The following is a 22,886-nucleotide window of genomic DNA, read 5'->3' as shown; positions in this document are numbered from 1 at the left end:
GCGCGCAGCGATGGGGCTGCGCCAGGGGAGGCCAGAGCCGGAGAGCTCGGCTCGGATGTTCCCGCCGTGGGACCAGGGGCAACGGCCGCTCCTCCCCATCGTCCCCTTAAAGGGCTAGTAGCAGCGCCCCTTTCACTGTGCGAAATAGCCCCACCCCGCAGCCGTGGCGCCGCTCCCGGTCGCTGCTCCTCCCCGCTCGTTGTCTCTCGCTTCCTCCCTCCGTTCCCTTTCACTTCCGGGGTCAGCGTTGCCGCGGCTGCTACTCGGTAACCAGCCTTTTCCTGGAGCCCGGGCAGCGGAGCCGGCAGCCGCCCGCACTCTCTGAAGGCCCCGCTTCCCCCATGGCCAGTAACCCGCAGCCCCAGCCCCCTCCGCCGCCGCCCCCTCCTCCACCCCCACAGCAGCAGCCGCCGCTGCCCGGGGCCTCCGGAGGGGGCGGCGCGGTGGAGCCCGAGCTGGTGTCCGTGATCGTTAATCACCTGAAGAGCCAGGGGCTGTTCGACCAGTTCCGCCGAGACTGCCTGGCCGACGTGGACACCAAGGTATGGGGCGGAGGATGGGCAGGTCTGAGGAGGGGGTGAGGGACACAGACCTGCCCCGGCTCTGCGGGAACATCCCCCTCCGCTGGCTGGGCTGGGGCCGCCCCGGTCGGGGGGGCGTGGGCTGGTTGTCTCCTCGAGACAGGGTCCTCTCTGGTGAGCGGCGAGTGTTGCGGGAGCTCGGCGAGGCAGGGCTGCCCAGGACACGGAGCCGGCGGGTGTTCGCAGCGTTGCGGAGACTCCTGCCTGGCTAGAGTGTCCGGGGAATATCGCTCCCCAGGGGTAGGGGACACATCGCAGCCACACATCAGCGCTTTGCCTCTTGCACTAGACCGCTGACATCCTCGTTAGCGACAGATCCGTGGCGGTTCCTTGTTTTACCTGCCCAAGGAATGAGCTCTCCAGTATGCGCCCCTTGACATCAGTTGCCAGTGACTGACTTCAGCAAGATCGTGTCATTTGTTTAGAGAGGCTGGTCAGTGGGCACTGGTTTTAGAAGAACATGCTGTTTATGTAGGTTATAGAAACATGCTTCCAATGCGGGTCATAAAACTGTTATAGGTAAATAGGTTTTAGTATATGGTCTTTGCCCATCAGAGGATGGGAGACTGTGTCCTGGTATTTGTATTGAGTCAGCAGTTAAGATCTAGGATTTTTTAAGTTTCTCGGCCCTCGTCTTTAGGCAAATGAGTTTCAAGCAGCTTTTTTTTTTTTTTAAATACCTGATCTCACTTTTTTTGTCCTTTTAGCCTGCCTATCAAAACCTGAGACAACGTGTTGACAACTTTGTTTCCAACCACCTGGCAACTCACACTTGGAGTCCTCATCTCAACAAGAATCAGCTGAGAAATAATATTAGGCAGCAGGTTCTCAAGTAAGTCACAAGTTGAGTTAATCTGCTGTTTAAAAAGGTATTCATCCCCCAGTGACAGGTGACTGAAAACTTAAATAGACAAAGAAGTTCCACAATTTCTACGAAGAGAGAATATTTTCTTAGCTTGAATCAGATTATAATGGTCAAAGTCAGTCGTGTGATATGTTATAATACCCTCACATGTAGGGATTCTAGCACTACTGCTACCACTTAAGTAGGTGATTCAGAAAATTACTAGTTGTTGTTAGGTTTTGTGGCTTAAATATTGGGTTATTAATAGGATTGTGGTATGTTGAAGCACAAGTCAATTGCTCAAAGTCATGTTCACAAAACAAGAATCCTTGGACAGACATGATTTCTACAGACAGCTAAAAAGTTTTGTAAGACTGCTGGTAAACAGTCATATCAAAATAACTTAGAATAAGCATTTACAGTGACCACAATTTGTGCCATAAACACTCATTCTTCTCTGCCTAGTGTTGCCAGATATACTAATATAAGAAGCAGCCTAATGTTGCTCCAAACTAACGTGTGTAGATGAGGGGTGTCTTCCTGTCAACTTTAGTGACAGATGAGAAACTTGAGAACAAAGGTACAGGCAGTGTGAATAGTGAGCCTTTGTCACCTGTTGCATAAGTTAGTTGTAGGAATCAGCACTTGAGGATAGAGCAAAGACAAGTGTTTTGTAGTTCAGACTTGATAACACCATAAATGGAAACCAGGTCTCAAGTGAGGTGTAGCCACAGACAACCTATGCAGTTTTCTAGAGTGTGATGAACAAAAGATAGGCCATTAGGAAGCTAACTGGTTCAACACTTAACCTTTCTATTAAATACAGGTAAGTTAATTATCTGAATTCCACTGTTTAGTAGCTGTCACCTAATGTCATACTGAGAAATCCTGACATTGGGATCATGAAGACAAATGATATAGTGCTGACACATTCCAAGCTGCCCCTTCTGCATGGAATACCCTCCTCAAACTGATTTATAAAGTTGAATACCCTCTTATATAAGTCCCTGTCCAAAACCCCCTATTACTGCAGTGCCTACAAGAAGTTAGCTAGTAATGGCATGGTAAAAGGGCTGCTGGTATAGTTTTTATTACTATTTTTCATATTCTGCAAGCTTTTTTTTGGACAGGAACAGTTTATTCCTGTGTGTGTTGATAGACATTTTGAGTACTACCTAGACACAAGTCCGCTATGGGTGTTCCTGAAGCAAGTGGGGGAAAAAAAATACTTTCTGAGAACTTAGTGCTTTAGTGGAAGTTTTGTCTGTGGAAGGAACACCCTTTAGATAAACCAGACCTGTTTAAGGTAGCCTGTGGGAATAAATTTCCTTATATTTAAGTATTAAAATGATTTTGTTTCAGATCTGGAATGTTGGAGTCTGGAATTGACAGAATTATTTCTCAGGTTGTGGATCCAAAGATCAACCACACATTCAGACCTCAGGTGGAAAAAGCTGTTCATGAGTTTTTAGCCACATTAAATCACAAAGAGGAAGCAAGCCCCAGTACAGCCCCTAGTGAGGAAAAAGCAGATGCTTCCATCACAGTACAAGGTATTTTGCCATTACTCTATGTTGACTGTTTTCTACCTGGTTTTCTCCTCTTGGCAAGTGGTATTATTGATCATCACTAGTTCTGCTGTTAACACTAAATATTTGAGGTGTCAGCAAGATGAACTTTGTGAGAGAGAACAGCCCAGGTTACTGATTTGTTGCTGCTGTGAGGGGTGGGGAGAAGAGGCGAACACTTATAACAATTTCACCACTACTTGAAGTTACCAGGAAATCACTCTGTCCTAGAAGTGACAGTCTCAAAGTTAAATACTGACGTTCACAACAGGATCAAGTAGGGTCTATGCTATAAAAGATGAGTAGCCAATTATGTACTGAGATGTAACTGTCTTAATGCAGTTCTTTTGTTTGGAAAGATTTTGAGCATTTAGGCTGTCCTTAAGATACATATGCAGAAGGGACAGAATTAAGGTATTATAATAGTCTAATTATTCATTTTTTTTCCCTAACAGACTTCTGAGATTTGAGTTTCATTTGAAAAGTCCTTCCCCTTCAAAAATAATAACCAGTCAATGTAGAAATACATATTTCCTTTTAACAAATGTTATGGAAAACTTGGTTAGCTAAAATGTTTTATTTCTTTTCTCATTCTTTAAGGCGTTTCTACTGCTGCTCCTAGTGCTAATGTAGCTAGTGATGCCATGTCCATTTTGGAAACAATAACTTCTCTTAACCAGGAAGCAAGTGCTGCCAGGGCTTCAACAGAGAATACAAATTCCAAGAACAGTGACAGAACTTCAAAAAGGCTGTCATCTCAACAGAGTGTTGATGGTAGCACAGAGAGAGAACGAAACTCAGAAGACTTGCCAGACCAAGAGAAGCCCATTTGTGATTCTTCAGAAGGAAGTGAAGCAGTTGCAAAGTGTGAAGATTTAAATGAACTCCCCTGTCCAAGTGAAGAAATCAAAAATTCAACAAAAGATGTTAACAATTTAATTCATCCAAGCAAAGAAATTCTACTGGAAAGTGATGACCAGAAAAGTAAATTAACAGATAAAGGTGACAAGAAACCAGAGAGCACCGAGAAAGGGGAAAGAAAAAAAGAGAAAAAAGAAAAGAATGACAAGAAGTTTGACCATTCAAAGAAGAATGATGATGCCCTAAAAGCAAAAGAAGAGAAGCAAGTGAAAGAGAGAGAGGCAGAATCAGTAAAACAGTTGGCTCCTGAAAAAAGCAGCAGTAAACATAAGATAACAGAAGGTATAAAAGAAGGTATAGAAAAGGCAACTTAAAAAGTATTGTGGGATGGAGGGACATTTTGTGTTGGTGTGGGGGTTTTCAAAGGTGAATTTAGAAAGTGAAAAGATGTTGGGCCAACAATATTGGTAACCGTAGTCCTCTTTAACTAGCCATGGAACCGTAAGAGTATAAAATCAACAGTAATGCTAGCTTTCCCCCACAAAGGCCAGAACCCTCATCTGAAAAGGTGGACTTGTAAGAGAAGCCTAAATCTTGCTTGCCTTACTAACACAACATGAATAGCTCCATTGTAGTCAGTGGGGTTATACTTGTGGTTAAAGCAAACATTTGGTCTATAATTCAAACTGTGTTCAGAAATAATGCATCTCTTCTGTGTATCAGAGTTTTTAAAATAACAATAAACTTTTCTTAGGAAATGAGCTAAACACATTGATTTGATAAGTTGCATGATATAACTTTTTTTTCTTTTTTTTTTTTTTTTTAAAGAACATATTTTGGAGGATTCAGACGTGGATGTACTCAGTGACATCACTGTTAGCTCTGTCCATACCAGTGACCTCTCTTCCTTTGAAGAAGAAAGTGAAGAGGAAGCTGTGGTTTCCGATAGCACTGAAGAAGGAGAGATCACATCAGATGGTAAAAAGAATACATTTGGTAGCAATATCCTGGCTGATGTATTTCCTGCCATTTGAATACATAGTACCTTACAGACTAATCTATTTTGAAGTATATTTTATCATATATGTGTAGTGTGATAATAGAGAATATTTCTTTTGGGGGTGGAATTCATAGCATTTCTGCTGTTAGTAAATAATAGTCGAAATAGATAATTTGGCATTTTAAAATAAAAAGTATTTATATAGTCCAGTACTTTAAAATTATTTTATTTGTGTGTATTATTTCAGGATGTAGTGGTGACACTTCATAAAAATGCCTTCTGCTTTTTGTGCTGAATCGGAATCTCTTTGAAACCATTTTTTTAAAGGAAACATTTCTCTTGGTCTTAGATTTTATGGAAGTTCGTTTTTACAAAGCTTAAATTTTACCATAACAATGTCACTTAAATTTACGTCCGCTTTTTTACTGTCTAGATGAAGAAGAGAAGAACAATCAGAGTAAAACAAAGCCTCAGACTAATGAGGTTTGCGATGGAAAAGCCAAACCTGTCCGTCACGCATATGTTCACAAGCCTTTTCTGTACTCCAAGTACTACAGTGATTCCGATGATGAACGGACTGTAGAGCAACACCGTCAGTCTATTGTAAGTTTTAATACAATCACTATTAACATTTTAACTCGATTTGATTGTTTTCTCAATACAAAAATTATGCCCTTTATTAAGTTTGTTGTTTCCTCTGGACACTGCTGATACTTCTATAGATTGTCTCCAGCACCATGTGGTCTGTCAATATTTCATGGCAGTGATCCATTGACAGTCATTTGAGAACTACTGGCTTATCTAACTATCCAGCTCCTCCTGTTTATCATCAGCCAGAGTTTGTTGTAAATGTCAGGTGAAGCGCTGAGTGTGCGGTGTCTTCCCAACATCTCAGCAAAGGATGGATTCTTTCTTGGCTAACTGAGTAATTTGGAGAAGAATGAAGTGAAAAAGACTGCACAGATGGGGGAGTCTGGGGCCAGCAAGCTGAGTGTACTCTGCCAGTTGAGGGAAGGGGAAAGAGAAGAAATCCCTTATCTACCTACCACTGTCTATCGAGGTGGATTGTACATCTCTTTAATATAACAAGAACTGGTACCTGTTTGGCCCCAACCATCTTCCTCGCTCCTCTTCCATGTAATGCAGTTAATACAGCCTTTCAGCTGCAGTAATTCCTGCTGTCTCTGACCAGCATGAGGGGGAAGGGATGGCCTGGTTGGAGGGCTGGGATCTCATTTACATGTTTTGGACATGTACTTGGAGCAAGTCTCATAGTCTTTGTGCCTGTTTCTTCACCTGTAGAATAGGGTAAAACCTTCCCATCTCAACCAGCAAATCTATTGAGTTTCTCATCCTCTACCACTTCCCTCCCATCCCCTAACCTTTCCAGGATAGACTGGCTTGCTGGACTTTCATTTTATGCAGCTTTTCTGGGTTTATGCACCACAATATCGCTGGGTTAAACTGGGCTCTAGGTGTGGCCATGTAATTCTAATGTACAACAGAGTTGAGGGATGAAAGGAAAGAATTGTAAAGTTCTTTGAAAGTGGAGGTAGCCTTGTCTAGTGGACTGAAATTGGGGCTGGGAACCAGGAACATCCTAGCATAATGCTGTCTCTGACATGGAATCGTAACCTCTGCACCTGCCCATTCTCCGCTTGTAGAATGGGGATAAAACCTTATAGGCTCGGGAAGGAGTTAATATCTCGAAGTATTTTATGAGGTTTATTTTTAATTAAAGTTTGTACAGCACTTTGTAAACTATAAACAGCGCTATTTGAGAAGTTACTGATTTTTTTTTTTTTTTGCTCTTGTACTGAAACGCTGAATTCTACAGAAGCGTAGAAATTTACATGTATAATGTGTTTTGATTTTTTTTTTAACAACTTTCATCATTCTTCATTTGATTTAATGATACAAATAAATCACCTTTTTCATTGTTTTTCTGTCTTCAGGCCAGAGAAAAAGAAGAGAGACTCGTAAGGAGACAGATTAATAGAGAGAGACTTGAAGAGAAGCGTAAACAGAAAGCTGCAGAGAAAACAAAGTCTCTGAAAAGTGGGAGTCAGAGTGCTGAAGGTGACGTTAAAATTACAAGTTAGACTTGGTTGTTTTAACCAAATAAGGTGAAATTCTGGTTCCTTCGAAGTCATTGAGAGTTTTGCAGTTGACTTCAATATGGCCAGAATTTCACTCATAATATTATAACTAAGTACTGTATCGTGCAAAATTCCATATGTAACTTTTTCATGTCCACAGTGACATTCCTGAAACATAACAAAAGTAGGATTAGTAATTCCCAAACTGTTTACAATGTCACTTACAAAAATAATAAAAAGACACGCTTCTCAAACACTGTAACTGTTTGTTGTATATTTTAGGTAAAAGTGGCCTGAACTTGGAAGAGTCTTCAACAAAAGATTTTGAAATGAAAGTTACTGGTACCAGCATTAAGGATGTTCTTAAAGAACAGAAGTTTTTAGAAAAAAAAGTAGCCCTGAGCAGGAAAAGAAAAAGAGATTCAAGGTATTCCTTATATTTGTTTTTAAAAAATTAGATTCATACATACTCACTTTTGCTTATAAAAAAACTTCTCTTCACTTTTTCAGTCACCACATACCCATTATAACAATTTCCCCTTAAAGCATGCAAAAATATTTGGGGGAAGTAAGTTTAATTTGAGACAAAAAATGTGATTTATTTATTTTAATTTATCATGGGGTTTTCCCATTTAACTACTATGCTTCTAGTTTAATGTATTGATAACCCCCTAGTAGCCAGCTCCTGTTATGTTACAGTATAATTAAAGTATGTATTCTGAATGCCTCTGATCACCTTTCTTTTATGTGCATTTAAGTGTGTGTTTTTGTGATCCTTCTAATGTCAGACTTCCAGCCCCCAGCTCACCACCTGTCTCTCTCTTGGTTTCTCTCTCCAGTCCTAAGTGCCTCTGAGCACGGTGGGTGTGGGAAGAGTGAATTAACCAGTGACGTTTGCTGAAGTGAATGAATGGTCTTCCACTGTCAATTCAATCGATTAATGCAACCAAACTAATTCATTGCCTGATTATGTATATTTCTTTAACCTTTCACAAACTTTCAGTTTAAAACATACAATGAAAATAAAAGTGTATGAGGTGTAATTGAGGCTGAGAAATTCACCACTTGGTAATCGTGAAGTGGAGCGTTAAGCCTGAGATTTGTACTTTAATTCTTTCCCCTTGGGCTTATGCCTTACTAATTGTTTTAATATAAATTATTTATTAATTTAGTCATAGAACCATAAAAATGTAGGACTTAGAGACCTTAAGAGGTCATCTAGTCCAGTGGTTCTCAGCCAGGGTTCTGGGACCCCGCTGGGGGGCCGCAAGCAGGTTTGAGGGGAGCCGCCAAGCAGGGCCAGTATTTTATTTTTCTGGGGCCAAGGGCAGAAAGCTGAAGCCCCATCCCATGGGGCTGAAGCCTGGGGCCCTGAGCCCCACCCCCTAGGGCTGAAGCTGAAGCCTGAGCAACTTAGCTTCGTGGAGCGGCATGGGGCCCGGGAAGTTGTCCTGATTGCTACCCTCTAATGCTAACCCTGGCTTTTATATGCTGAAAAACCATTAATATGGCAGATATGGGCCATGGAGTTTTTATAATATGTTGGGGGGACCTCAGAGAGAAAAAGGTTGAGAATCCCTGATCTAGTTTAGCCCCCTGTGCCAAGACACAACCAAGGATACTTAGACCATCCCTGACAAGTGTTTGGAGGTTTTAAAAAACAGGTTAGACAATGATGAGCTTTCTGCAACTCCCATAGAAGCTCATTCTAAAGCATAACTACTCTTATCGTTAGAAAGTTTTTCCTAATATCTAACCTAAATCTCCTTGCTGCAGATTAAGCTCACTACTTCTTGTCCTATTTTTAGTGGACATGAAGACCAATTGATCACAGTTCTCTTTATAACAGCTCTTAACACATTTGAAGACTATTAACAGTTCCCTCCTCAGTTGTCTTTCTCAAGCCTAAACATGCCCACAGTTTTTTTTTTTTTAACTCTTCTTCATGGGTAAGGTTTTCTAAATCTTTTATCATTTTTTGTTGCTGTCCTATGAACTTTCTAATCTGTCCACATCTTTCTTAAAGTTTGGCACCCAGAACTGAACACAGTATTCCAGTGGAGGCCTCATCAGTACCAAGCAGAGTGGGACAAGTACCTCCTGTGTCTTACATACATCCCTCCTGTTTTAATATACCCCTGAATTATATTAGCCCTTTTCGCAACTGCATTGCATTGTTGGTTTATATTCAATTTATGGTCCACTATAACCCCCAGATCCTTTGCAACAGAACCACACCTAGCAAGTTATTCCCAATTTTGTAGTTGTGTATTGGAATTCTTTCCTTCTTAAGTGTCTTTATTGAATTTCACCTTGTTGGTATCAGACTAATTCTCCAACTTGTCAGGGTTGTTGTGAATTCTAATCTGTCCTGTAAAGTGCTAGAAATCCCTTTCAGCTTGATTTCATCCACAGATTTTATAAGATGCTCTCCACTCTACTTTCCAGATAATTAATTAAAATATTTAATAGTACTAAATCCAAGACAGACCCTACTAGATATGTCCTCCCAGTTTGACAGAAAACACTGAAAACACTCCTGAGTACACTTGAGTCTTTCAACCAGTTGTGCACCTGCAGTATACTAATTTAATCTAGACCACATTTCCCTAGTTTGCTTATGAAAATGCGACTGTGTTAGAAGCCTTGCTTAAAACCGAGATGTATCATGTCCACAGCTCCCCCCAGCCCACCCCATCCACTAGGCCAGTAACCCTGTCACAGAAACAAATTAGGTCAGTTTGGCATGGTTATTACTTATTACCCTATCCTTTAGGTGTTTACAAATTGATTGTTTTATAATTTTGTTCCAGTATCTTTCCATGTATTGAAGTTAGGCTGACAAATATATAATTCCCCGAGTCCTCTTTGGTCCTCTTTTTTTAAGATAGGTACCTATGTTTTCCCTTCTCCTATACTCGGGGACTTCACCCATCCTTCATGAATTCTCAAAGGTAATTGCTAAGGCTTCTGAGATTGCTTCAGCTAGTTTCTTAAGGTGTAGTTAATCAGCCCCTGCTGACTTGAATGCATTTAATTTATCTAAATATTCTTTAACATGTTCTTTCCCTATTTTGGCTTGAATTCCTTCCTCCCAATGCATGGTGCAGTGCAAACTGGAATGTGTTATGCATCCTTACAAAGAGTATCAGCACAGTCTCCAGATTTGGCTTGATTTTTAAGTCTCGAGACATACATAAGAAGCCAAGTTTGTGGAAGATCAATTCAGTATTTTAAAAATTCTTTTCTGTAGAAAGCAGTAGAATAAGGATACAGATAGGGCTGTTTGTTTTTGCCTGTGCAGTGGTTCTCTTTGCTCATCCAAGTTACAGGGGACACTTAGTCATGCTTAACAGTACTAATACTTGTGTAGTACTTTACATTTCAAAGCACTGCACAGACATTAATTAATCTTCACAGCACATCTGTGAAGTAGGTAAGTATTATCCCCATTTTGCATATGGAGAAATAGAAGCTTACTGTGTTAAATGACTTGCCCAAGGTTATGCAGCAAGTTCTTGTTAGATGCTTTAGTGTGCAAATGTCTATTTTTTTCTTAGTTTAAAAACTGATCGTCTGTGAGTTGATGAGTTAGACTAAATTGTTACGACATTTTTCTAATGCTTTGACTATCTATTTTAGGCATGTTGAAGATAGTTGGCAAAAGAAATATGAGCATCCTGAAGAAGATTCCAAAGAAACACAAAAGACAAATGAGGTTTGTGTCATAGCTCAACTAGTAAACTTTATTTTAAATTTCATATCAAAACATCTTTGTTTTACTGTACAGAAATTATCAACTGTCTCTAATCTGTTCATTTTTAATTGGAAAAATGATAATCTGTATATACTACATTTCTCTACTACTAGATTAATCTTTATGAATTATTTTTCCCTGTAATTCTTTCTCTTGGTTTAATTATCTAGCCTTGTTATTTTAGTAATGTTGCTTTGCAGCTTTTTAGAACAGCTAGTGTAGAAAACCTTTGTAGTGTTGCAATAAGTAGGAGGAGTTAGGGAGGTTATGTTATCTCTGTATTTGACATTGATGGAATACTGTGTCCAGCTCTGGCATTCATACTTCAAGAAAGACGTTGAAAAATTGGAGAGGGTTCAAAGAAGAGCTATGAGAATTATAAAAGATTTGGTAAGCGTGCCTTATAGGAGAGATTGAAGAAGTTTCATTTGTTTAGCTTATCAAAGAGAGGGTTAAGGGGTGATTTTGATCAGTTTATGGATGGGGAACAGAAATTTGATAACAGGGCTCTCCTTCTAGCAGACAGATATACAGTAAAATTTGTGTTTTCTGGCACTTTACCAACCTGAAAGCTCTATAAATCAGCATTTCTGATCTTCAATAGGGTTGCCAAGTGTCCATTTTTTCACCAGAACGCCTGATCAAAAAGGGGTCCTGGCGGCTCCGATAAGCACTGCTGACCAGGCTATTAAAAGTTTGGTTGGTGCGGGGCCGGCAGGCACCCTACGTGGCTCTGCATGGCTCCCCGGAAGTGGCGACATGTCCCTGCTGCTCCTAGGCAGAGGAACAGCCACAGGGGCTCTGGGCACTGCCCCGTCCCGAGTGCTGGCTCTGCAGCTCCCATTGGCTGGGAACTGTGGCCAATGCGAGCTGCAGGGGCTGCGCCTCCGCTTAGGAGCAGCAGAGATATGCTGCCACTTCCAGGGAGCCACCCGAGGTGAGCGTCGCCCCGATCCAGCACCCCAAAACCCCTCCCATGCCCCAGCCCCCTTGCCCGCACTCCCTCCTTCATCCAAACTCCTTCCCAGAGCCTGCACGCGCACACACCCCGCCACCCAGCCCTGAGCCCCCTCCCGCACCCAAACTTCCTCCCTCTTAGGTAACCAGAATTTTTGACTTACCGGCACTCCCCATGCCTCCAACATGCTGGATAACAAAGCTTTTACTGTAACAAGATTTAGTGGCTGGAAATTCAAGCTTGACAAAATCAGACTGGAAATAAGGTGCAGTTTTTTAATAGTGAGAGTGATTAACCATTGGAACAATTTACCAAAGGTGGTGAGATTCTTCATCACTAGAAATTTTTAAATCAAGATTGGATTTATTTTAAAGATAAGCTCTAGTTCAAATAGGAAATAATTCAGGGAGGCCTGCTAATTCTGATTATTATTTCATATTTGTACCTATTGGGAGCGAGGAAATTAATTTGAGGTTCTTACAAGAAATATTATGTAACAAATTATTTCAAAGATCTAAATTAAGATGATAAATGGATTCCTCAGTGTAATGAATGTACTGATTTTTTGGTGGTGTTGTTTTAGACCTGTGAAAAAATCTCTTCAAAGGAGCTGAAGCATAATCATGGAAAAAGCGAAGTGACTAAGCCTGTTAGAAGAGTTTCAGAGTCAGTACATTCAACTGAGGAAAGCAAAAATGATCCTAAAGTGGAAAGAGAACATAAAAGAAAAACCTCTACCTCTCTTCAGATAGAAGGAACGCAGCAGGACACAGAAACAAGGGATCCCAAAAAGCAGCTGGAGAGAGCTGAGATTAGTACTGATGAACTGCAGAAGCAGAAATATGCCTTTAAAAATGAAAAACATCTGAAAAAAGATGATACAGAAATTCAAAATTTGAGAAGTGTTCCCAAGAAAGAACTCAAATCATTTAGAGATAAAAATGAAAAAGAGAGAACTCTTTCAGAAGATAAATTGTTAGTAAAACATAAATACAAAGGAGACAGTGTACATAAAATAAATGATGATATTGACCTCCATTCTTTTGAGAGAAGCTTGAAAGGCGAGGATAGTGTTCAAAAACATAATCAACAAACAAAGGTTCCATCAGATGATAAATCTGAAAAAAAAAGTAAACACAGAAGCGAAAGGAAAATATCAACAACTAGCAAAGATGGAAAAAATGTTTCTGAATACACTTTAAAAAATGAAGAAATGTTGCGTAAAGAAAACAACAAAAAAGACAGACACATTTCAACAGAAAAGTCAAGAGCAGAATACAAGTCCAAAAGGTCATCAAGTGATTCTAGGCCACAGAAGGATTCTCAAGGTAATTCTAAGCAACTTGTTTCTTCATCACAGAGAAGGAGTGAAAGCTATTTAGAAGATAAACATGAAATAGAATCAACTAATTCAGATAGTAATTTAAGGCAAGAAGATAGTATTCACAGAGATAGACGAAGATCGAAGAGCTTCTTAGAAGACAAGTTTTTGTTAAAGTCTAAATCTAAGAGTCACAGTAAACAATCCAAACCAATTGAAACAGAATTACAAGAAAGTTGTACAAAGCACGAGACTGTTCAGAAACCAGACAAAGATAAGAATATGGAAGAGAATGACACAGATAAACAACGCAAATCCAAGAATGAAGATAAAGTTTTTGATGAAAGCATTGTTGATTTTGAGGTAGAAAGTGGGATGCACTCAATTTATAGTTTGCAAAAAGACTTTAGCCACAGAGTTAAGTTACAAGCAGGCGAAAAGGTAACTGTAAAAGAGAAAAATAAGAGTGATAAAGATTTAAGTTATTCCAAACTAGAAAGAAAGCTGTCAGTAGAAGGTCACAAAAGCAGAAACTTAAAGCATAGCAATAAGGAAATGAAGAAGAAGGAAGAAAGTAACAAATTGGAGGACAAAGATATTAAAGAAATAGACAATAACCATGAAAAGGTGCAAGGGATTATGATTATGGATAAAAAGTCAAGTAAGAAATTATCTTGTGAAAATAAAAAAGGAAACTTGTCAGCCCATGAAGTGACAATGGAAGAGGAAAAATTAGCAACTGATATATTTGTAACCAGTCATATTCCAGCCACTCAAAGTCCAATCAGGACTAGTGATGGCTTGTTACATTCTGAACAAGGAGAAGAGCCAATGGAAGTTGATTCAGAACAGACATATGCAAAGGTACATGAAGCATCTAAAATTGAAGAAAAAAACAGTAGTAATTCACTACTAGACATGGACTCTGAAAATGCTGCAAAAGAAAATATGAACCTACATAATTCAAAAAATGAATTAAGAAACAGGTTGGCGGATTTTGAAGCATGTGTGTCAGAGTTTCCAGCTGACAGAAATTCTGAACAAACCATTGAACATGTAAAAAATCCTATTGAAGGAGTTGATGCACTAGATACTATGTCCAAACAAGCTTCTGAGGAGCAAGGACCCATTAAACAAGGGGCGTATCAAATGAACATTGTGTATGAAACAAGTGGCAGAATTTTACTTAATGCTCCTATTAAGGAGCAGACTTCAGAAGATGCCAGAAAACCAAAAAATTTAAACAAAGTCAATCCTATTAGAGAAAGTCTTTCTTTAGCAATTAATTCATCCAGACAAGATGCTTCCCATAAAAAGTCCATGGATATATGTATCTCAGACTTCACAGACTCTTTGCCTAATGTAGCTAAAGAGGAATCTCATACTTTAGATAAGATTTGTTTAAAGAAAGACTCCTTTATTTTAGACAATAGTGCATCACAAACTGCATACATGGAACAACAGGATAGCCCTGTGTTAGGCTGTGTTATGAAAGAAGCTGAGGTCACCATGATAAACACTGAAAAAAAGGATGGTGAGACTTGTCTAATTGGTGAACAAGCAGTAGGAGAGACCATGGGTGATGTAAGTATACAAGAAGGTTATGATCAAGTGACTATGTTAGATAGTGTACAAAGAAGAAATGTGTATAATGTAACTGGTGGAATAGAAGGCAAAAGCTTGATGGCTGACCAAGCTGCGGATCATGAAGGTATAAGCATGAAAAAATCTGTTTTGATGAACCTGGGGAAAAAAGAAAGTGATAACTTAAATATAGGCGCTGCTGCAAAGGAAGAAAAGGGTAGCATGGTGGACATTGTCGAAAAGAGTGAAGGACATGATATGGGTGACGTGGTAGAATCTTCTTTGTTGCTAGTGCCAATGAATGTTATAAGAGTTCCAGAGGAAATAATTAAAGACTCTTTTATAGTTAGTGGAGCAGAAGAAAGTGATGGCATAATAACTGACACTGAAAATAAAAATGAAAGCAATGTAGTGGGCACCAGTGCAGGAAGTGTTGATCACATATACAACAGGCTAGAAACAACTGAGGCCACTGCAATAGGAACTAGCACAGAGAAAATGATTGAGAGCACTGTAATGGCCACTAGTACAGGAGAAGGAAAAGGTGAGGGTGCTGCAATACACTCTGAAAAGGAAAGTGATGCCACAACTACTTGCTCAGAAGAAGAAAGTGAGGTTACTTTAATCTGCACAAGCATAGAAGCCGATGAAGGTTTCACGACAAGTATATGGACGAAAAGTAATGAAGGTGTCAGTTTCAGCACAGAAGCAGATGGTGAATGTACTGTTGCAGCAGCTGAAGAAGGTAGCGGTGTTGTCACTGGAGGATTTGCAGAAACAGAAAGTTTCCTAACTAGTACAAAGGAAGGAGAAAGTGCTGAGTGCACCATGATTTATACAGAAGAAAATGATAAAGATTCAGTCAATGCAGGCAGAATAGAAATTGAGGATAATGTGAACAGTGCTGGGACAGAAGAAAAAGATGATGCTGTAACTAGTGCAGGCTCGGAAGAGAAGTGCAAGACTTCAACTTGTAGACGTACAGGCAAATTTGAAATTTCTGTTACCTGTATAGGTGAAATTGAAAGTGATGGTGCTGTAACCAGTGCAGGCACAGAAGCAGGTGAAGGATCCATGAGCAGCAACAATTCAAATGAATGCCAGAGCAATGTAACTGGTGCTGACCAGTTAAAAGAAAGTGAGGGTGCTGTGACTTGTACAGGTGCAGAAGAAAGAGGTCATGGCTTCATAATTGGCTCAGTGACTGGTGTAGATGCACAAGAAGACAGCGCTGTAACTGGTGCATGTGTTGAAATGGTCATGAACAACAATACCATGAGTGGAACAAGTGCTGACAAAGGTGAAGATATTGTAAATGGTGAAAGTGCAGTGACCAGCACAGGCATAATAGCAGAAGATGATGCTGAGACTGCAGCAGTCTGCACAGGACTAGAAGATAGCAATGAAAGTTTTGCAGTTGGCTTAGATGTAGAAAAATGCGAAAGTGCAATGGACAGTACAGGAGCAAAAGAAAAAGCTACTATCACTATGATCAGCATAGGGCCTTGTGACGATGAAGGCTTTGTGACTAGCACAGGTGCAAAAGAAGAGGATGAAGAAGGTGAGGGTATTGTGACCAGTACAGGAAGAGGAAATGAAGAAATAGAGCATGCTTCAACCTGTGCAGGAATAGAAGGTGAAAGTGCACTTATTTGTATAGCGTCAGAAGAAGGTGAAAGTTCGATTATCTGCATAGTTGCAGAACAAGTAGAAGCTGAGTCTGGTATGGCTGCCACAAATATAAATAAAGATGGGGTTGACAGCAATACTGGTGCAAAGAAAGAAGCTAATGGTGGCATAATCTGCAAAAGTGCAAAGGGGATAGTTGAGAGCAGCGTGACAAGTGCAAGCATAGCAAATGAAGACACTCTGACCCCAAATACAGAAGAGGAGGATGCCATGATGTCTATAGATGTTGAAGCATATGAGGGTCCAATGACTAGTGTAGTGACAGAGAAAGATAAGGGTCAGTCTGCTGCTGCAGCTGAAGAAAAGAATGGCAATAGTGCCAATGGAAGTCATGGCAGAAAATGTGAGGGTCCCATAACTAGTGCAGTCACAAAGAAAGAGGAGAGTCCTCCTGCTTCTACTGATGAAGAAAAAGCTAAAGGTGACGTGATCTCCACCAGTATCGTAGAAGAAGGTGATGCTCCCATGCCATGTTCAGCCACAGAAATTGAAGAAGGTTCCCTCACTGTTGCAAGAACAGATGAAAATGAAAGCACTGTGGTCTTAATAGACAAGGAAGAATTTGAGGCTCCCAGGCCTAGTACAGCCACAGAATTCAAAGAGACTACATACACTGCCAGCAGTAAACAAGCAAAAGATGAGTGCACCATGATTTCCACCAGTATTGTGGAAGAATTTGAGGCTCCCATGCCCAGTGTAGCTATGGAATATAATAGTCAGGTCACTGCTGCAAGGAAAGAAGTGAATGAGAGTACTATGTTTTGTATAGACATGGAGATATATGAGGTTGCCATGCCCAGTGCATCCAGTGCTAGAGATGATGGAAATCATCCAACTGCAAGCAGCAAAGAAGAAAAAGATGAGTGTGCTATGATTTCCACAAGTATAATGGAAGAACAAGTGATCCTCGTGTCCAGTGAAGCCACAGAGGATAGGATTCAGCATGTTGCTGCAGGCACAGAAGCAAAAAGTGACACTGCCATGATCTCCACAAGTATGGAATATTTTGAGGCTCCTGTGCCCAGTGCAGCCGCACAAGATGAAGATCAACTCACTGCTTCAGGAACAGAAGGAAGACTGGAGGCTGCGATGATCACCAGAAGTGGGACAGAAGAATGTGAGATAGTCCTGATCAGTGCAGCCACACAAGCTGAAAGTCAACTCATTGCAGCAGAAACAGAAGAAAAAGATGAGAGTTCCATGATCACCCCAGATGCAGCAGAAGAATGTAAGGTTGTTGAGACCAGTGCAGCGAGAGATGAGCAGCATGAACTAACTGCTCTAAACACAGAAGGAAAAAGTGGTGGTTCTATGATTATTGTTAGAAAGGTGGTAGAATGTGGGACTCCAATGCTGAGAGTTGCCAGCAGCAATGAAGATCAACACATTGCTTCAAGTATAGAAGATAAAGAGGAAGGTGCTGTGATCACTCTCAGTACAATGGAAGAATGTGACAGTCTTTTCACCTTCTCAGTCATAGAGGAAAATCAGCTTGTTGCTGCAAATACAGAAGTAAAAGATGAAAATGTCATCTTCAATAGTACCAAAGAAATTGAATGCATCCTGTCATCTACAGGCCCAGAAAAAAGTGATAGTTCTTTGCCTGTGGGTGGTAGAGAAGGAGATGAATGCATATGTAGGGGAGAAAAGGAGATTCATGAGGATGCTGTGATGGGAGAATCAGTAGTAGCTAAGATCACATCAGACACTGAAGTTGCAGAAACAGCTGAAACTACAGTGAACCTCATAAGTGTAGATGAAGCCCTCTGTATGGAGATTAGTACAGAGTCTACAGTCATTGTTAGCCCTTCTGCAGAGATGGGTGCAAGTGGTGAAAGAGCAGAAGAGTATATTCCATATGTGGAATTTACATCAGAACCTTGTATTCCTTCAGAAGAAGCAAAGAGGAATGATAATTTTAAAAACATAGACTATAATGTTAACAGTAGCTGCTTATTAGAAAATGACTTTTCTGAAGCAAGAACTTCACCTCCTAGGGCACAAACTCTTCCGCTAGTTTCTGAACATGAAAGCAAATTGGCTGTAAATACCAATCAGGGTGAAATAACTGTAGAAGCAAAACTGGGAGAAAAGAGTGACTTCCCTGTGTCGCATATGGATAAACAATTTGAGAATGATGGCAAAAAGAACACCGTGGAAGTAGATGATAACCTTGGAATCGAAGTTTCTTTTCAACAAAATACAAGCTTCAATTCAGGTAAGGTTTTCTCTTTCTCTTCCCTCCCGCACCCCCTTTGACTTATAAACTGCATGTACCTAACATACTTTGTAGTTCCTGAATCTACATATGTAGGGGAAATTCTGTTGAAATGCCCTATAATGGTCTGTCTGGTACTGATGGATCTTTTCTTTTGAGAAGGGTGTAACACCTTCTCATGAAAATCAGCCTCTCCCATTAAGGCCTGGTCTACACTTGGGGGGAGTGGAGGATCGATCTAAGATATGCAACTTCAGCTACGAGAATAGCGTAGCTGAAATCGACGTATCTTAGATCGACTTAGATTGACTTACTTCACGTCCTTGCAGCGCGGAATCGACGGCCGCTGCTCCCGTTGATTCCGCTTCCACCTCTCGCCCTGGTGGAGTTCCAGAGTCGACAGGAAGCGCGTTCAGGGATCGATCACTACCCGCCGGCGGGTAGTGTAGACATACCTTAAGTAATGTCTCTTTCCTGTCTAGTGACTTACACAGTCACAGAGGCTCACGATACGACCACTCAAATATTACCTTTCAATATGGGATTACAGATGTTATGAATGAAATTAATGTATGCAGCAACTGACAAGCATTCAATAAAGTCTCAACACATTCTTATAATTCATACTTCTTTTAACAATGGTAACACACATGTGATTCCAGCTATGTATTTGGCAGTGGTCAGTTGAGACCTGGGGACCTCGACATGAGCTGCCAGCATCAGAGTTACTTCATTGCAGATTCAGAAGAAATTGGGCTGTATAAGAAAGAAAGCTCTCAGATATACTATATCTTCATTAATAGTAAAGGAAACAGAAAATACTGGTCAAGTAATTTTCCTTTTATAAATGCTTTCTTCTTCTCTCTCAGGTTTTCTCACTAATAAAGGTAGAAGAAATACATTAAACATTGTAAGACATATTTAGCTTCCAGAAAATATGCCAAATTGACAAACCTGAAGACTGAAGTTCACTATGTATAGAATAGGGACAAGCATGGGCCATGACAATGCAAACTTCCACTCATTGCCCTGCAAATCTTCCTCAACCCTGTCTCCTCTGGGGAATACTGGGTAGTCCAATCTTCCTATGCAATTTTTGTTCTCCGCTGAAACAGCCTACATGGATGCCAGTTGTTGTACTCATTTTATTTGGTGGACTGCAACCAGTGAGTCATTTCACATAGATCATCAAGCAGCCTTCAGATGGTAATGACTTTTGGTTACTAAGATTTTAAAAAATGAGTTCCTGAAGACTTCAGAATCCATATTTAGATATGTAATTAATTGACCTTATTTTCAGAGGCATGGCGCACCCTGTGGCTCCCATTTGAAGTGTGTGTCGGAGGGGAGACTTTTCAGGATCTTGCAAAAAGACAATCATTATATTAGTTAGAGCTATTGAATATTTAGCCTCTCTGAAAACCTGGTCATTTATTTGGATGCCTAATTATGGACTTAAACTCTTAACTTTAGGCATCGCCTTCTTCTACGGTACTAGTAGAGATCACGTCACCTTTAGCTTTTTCTTCATCAGTAGAAGCAGGAGGACTTTCATCTTTCTTTGTGACTGCACTGATTATGGGACCCTCACATTTTGTGCCATGACTTCCATTGGCACTATGGTCATTCTTTTCTTCAGCTGCAGCAGCAGACTGACCCTTATCTTTCTCTCTCACTACACTAGTAATTTAAAAAAAAAATAAAATCTTGATTTATGTCCCTTAGTGTAACTCCTGAGCTATCTAGTGACTCATACAGTTTTAATGGACTATTTAGATTTTTACATAATGAAGTCTGTTGATATTTACTAACAGTATTTAAAATAAAATATTGAATATTTTCCATAATTTTCAAAATTAAGCTGAGAGAAACGTGAAATCCAATGTTCTCTACCCCAAGTCTTCCATCAAAACGTAAAAAAGTGGATGGGAGAGTGAACTTTATTTTGTGAGGGACAGATTATTTTCAAAGTGATTAATTCATTTCATCACTGGGGTAGCTACATCAGATGCATCAAGTTTATATGATGTTCCGGGGGAACAGCAGTCCTATTGCGGTTCTACACAAATTAATAAAATAATTGTTAATCTACTTATATTTCATCAGGCAAGAAAGAAACTTTACCAATCTTGGCTGAAGAACTGGAACTGAAAACAAACTTGAAAACTGAAGAGGTATTTTGAAAATAGTGATAACATTCTCTCCTGTGTAGTTGTGCACAATCTTAAGTTGAAATTTTCTTTTTTATATTTATTACTATTTAAATAGAATGTGTGTGGATTTGAATCTTGCAAGCTTTAAAGGGACATTCTCCAGATATGTAGCTGCAGCTTTTCAAGTGACTCGTATTTAAATTGCACACATGCACCTTACAGATTATTCAGCAGTAGAATCTGTTGCCTGTTCCAATGGTGTACTTCCCCCTTTTAAATAGCTACATAATGTCTCAAACTGTGCCTCCCCCCCCTTTTTTTTTAAGGGTTGAAGTCATATTGTGAATATGCTTATTATGATAAATAGTTCTTCTGAACATACTTATGCATGCATAAATTTTATAATCCTTAATATCCATTAGTTAGGTATTTTGAAATGAACAGATGCTACTGATGTTCATTTTCTCTGCTCCACTTTTTTGTGCTGAGCTGCAAAATCACTTGTTTCAAGAGAAAGCCAGGGAAGACTGGAAAAATTGACTGTCTAAGGAAGATATTTTTATTGCCACAACAGCTACATACTCTGGTGATAACTACTTTAGAAGAACTTGTAGATGGAATACACCACTAATCTAGATTTATACTAAAGTACCTTCAAAGAACTTCACTTACAGGGAGAATAATCCCTAGAAACTGCATCTGGATTTCAAGTGATTTCTCTTGAGATCTCTACATTACAATAATCCATTGTTTCTGTGGCAGATTTAACAGTTAAGTAGAACTAAGGGTGCTGTACTTTCTGGTGATATAACACCGCTAATCCCCACTACTAAACTAAAATGATGTATCGATATTTGATTGAAAAGCTGTTTAAAATCTTGTAATTCAAAGCTCTCTCCACTGCTTTGCTGAGGCTATACAGTGATACCCGTTACTATGGATACGAGACATTTTTCCCCCCCATAGACCTGAAGTATTTTGTTTTCTTTGTATGCTGCTTTTAGCCACAAAAGTCTAGAAGTCCAACAAGGGAAGAACTGCATGAGGAGCCTCATATTGAAGAGTGTCTAAAAGGTAGATTTATTTTGTTGTGGCTTAGTACGCTTGTTTGGCACTGGTGCAACCACTACTGAAATATTTTGTCCAGTTCTCAGGTCCACAATTCAAGAAGGATATTGACAAATAGGAGCGTGTTTAGAGAAGAACCACAAGAATGATTAAAGGATTGGAAAACATGCCTTAGTGATATACTCGGTTTAGTTTAACAAAAAGAAGATTAAGGGTTGACTTGATTAGTCTGTTGATACCTACATTGGGAACAAAAATTTGATAATGAACCCTTCAGTCTAGCAGACAGAAGTATTTATGGGAATGTTTGAAAGTTGAAGCTAGATAAATTCAGATTGGAAATAAGGTGTACATTTGTAACATTTAGGATAATTAGCCTTTGGAACAATTTACTAGGGCTTGCGGTGGAGTCTCCATCTCTGGCAATTTTTAGAAAAACCACTCAGTCTTAATTTGAAAGATATATGCTCTACTTCAAATAGGAAGTATCAGAGGGGTAGCCGTGTTAGTCTGAATCTGTAAAAAGCAACAGAGGGTCCTGTGGCGCAGGACCCTCTGTTGCTTTTTTCAAATAGGAATTAATTCAGTGAAGTCCTATGGTCTGTGTTCTGCAGCTGGACAAACTAGATTATAAGAGTGTATTATTTCTGTCCTTAGTTATGTGTCTCTACATTTTTATGATGACAGTGGTTTATATTTTCATATTTGGGAATTTAAGTACTATCTACTAATTCCTACACAGATGATAAGTTTTAATTGAGACTATGCATAGAGGGCTTCAACCAAAGGCCACTGAAGCCCATTTGAAGATTTTCCATTGATATAGATATAGATTTTGTGGATCAGAATCAGAAAAACTAGTCATCCTAAAACTGCCTTATGTCAATCATCTTGACCCATTGCTTTAGAAATAATACCCAAGGAAAAGCAGTTTAAGTTAATAAATAATAAATAATTAGTAAATAATTTTTTTAATAAATTAAAAAAAAAAAAGTAATGTCACAGGGGGTTAAAGGCCCCAAGCGCTGCCTTGTGATAAAGGGTCACATGACGCTCCAGCACCTCCTATAAGCTGGGCTGCATAGGCTATCTGTGGACTTACTGGAAGAGACATGAGGAGCAGGAAGGTTCTGGTAGTAGAGCAAGGATTGTGGCAAGTTAGGGAAGCTTGTCAGAATTTAGGGA

At 39.8% G+C, this 22,886-nt stretch overlaps 1 protein-coding gene across 6 annotated transcripts in view; it reads left to right on the top strand.

Moving 5' to 3' along the window:
• The first annotated feature begins 231 nt into the window (after positions 1–231).
• The window catches only part of BOD1L1 (biorientation of chromosomes in cell division 1 like 1), a 51,484-nt gene continuing 28,829 nt past the window's right edge, over positions 232–22,886 (top strand). For 3 of the 6 annotated variants that reach the window (XM_054030093.1, XM_054030091.1, XM_054030090.1), the window contains exons 1-12: positions 236–542; positions 1,289–1,413; positions 2,788–2,978; positions 3,594–4,208; positions 4,683–4,832; positions 5,288–5,457; positions 6,810–6,933; positions 7,236–7,380; positions 10,596–10,671; positions 12,252–18,480; positions 20,587–20,654; positions 21,638–21,707. In XM_054030093.1, the coding sequence (XP_053886068.1) occupies positions 342–542; positions 1,289–1,413; positions 2,788–2,978; positions 3,594–4,208; positions 4,683–4,832; positions 5,288–5,457; positions 6,810–6,933; positions 7,236–7,380; positions 10,596–10,671; positions 12,252–18,480; positions 20,587–20,654; positions 21,638–21,707 (8,164 nt within the window). In that variant the 5' untranslated portion in view covers positions 236–341. Of the gene's footprint in view, positions 543–1,288; positions 1,414–2,787; positions 2,979–3,593; positions 4,209–4,682; positions 4,833–5,287; positions 5,458–6,809; positions 6,934–7,235; positions 7,381–9,646; positions 9,908–10,595; positions 10,672–12,251; positions 18,481–20,586; positions 20,655–21,637; positions 21,708–22,886 lie in introns of those variants that run through there. The other 3 variants (XM_054030094.1, XM_054030092.1, XM_054030095.1) reach the window with 3 other exon arrangements.

Source organism: Malaclemys terrapin, chromosome 5 (assembly GCF_027887155.1).
Source record: "Malaclemys terrapin pileata isolate rMalTer1 chromosome 5, rMalTer1.hap1, whole genome shotgun sequence".
Lineage (NCBI taxonomy): Eukaryota > Metazoa > Chordata > Testudines > Emydidae > Malaclemys > Malaclemys terrapin.
This window is presented reverse-complemented; position numbering and strand designations above follow the sequence as displayed.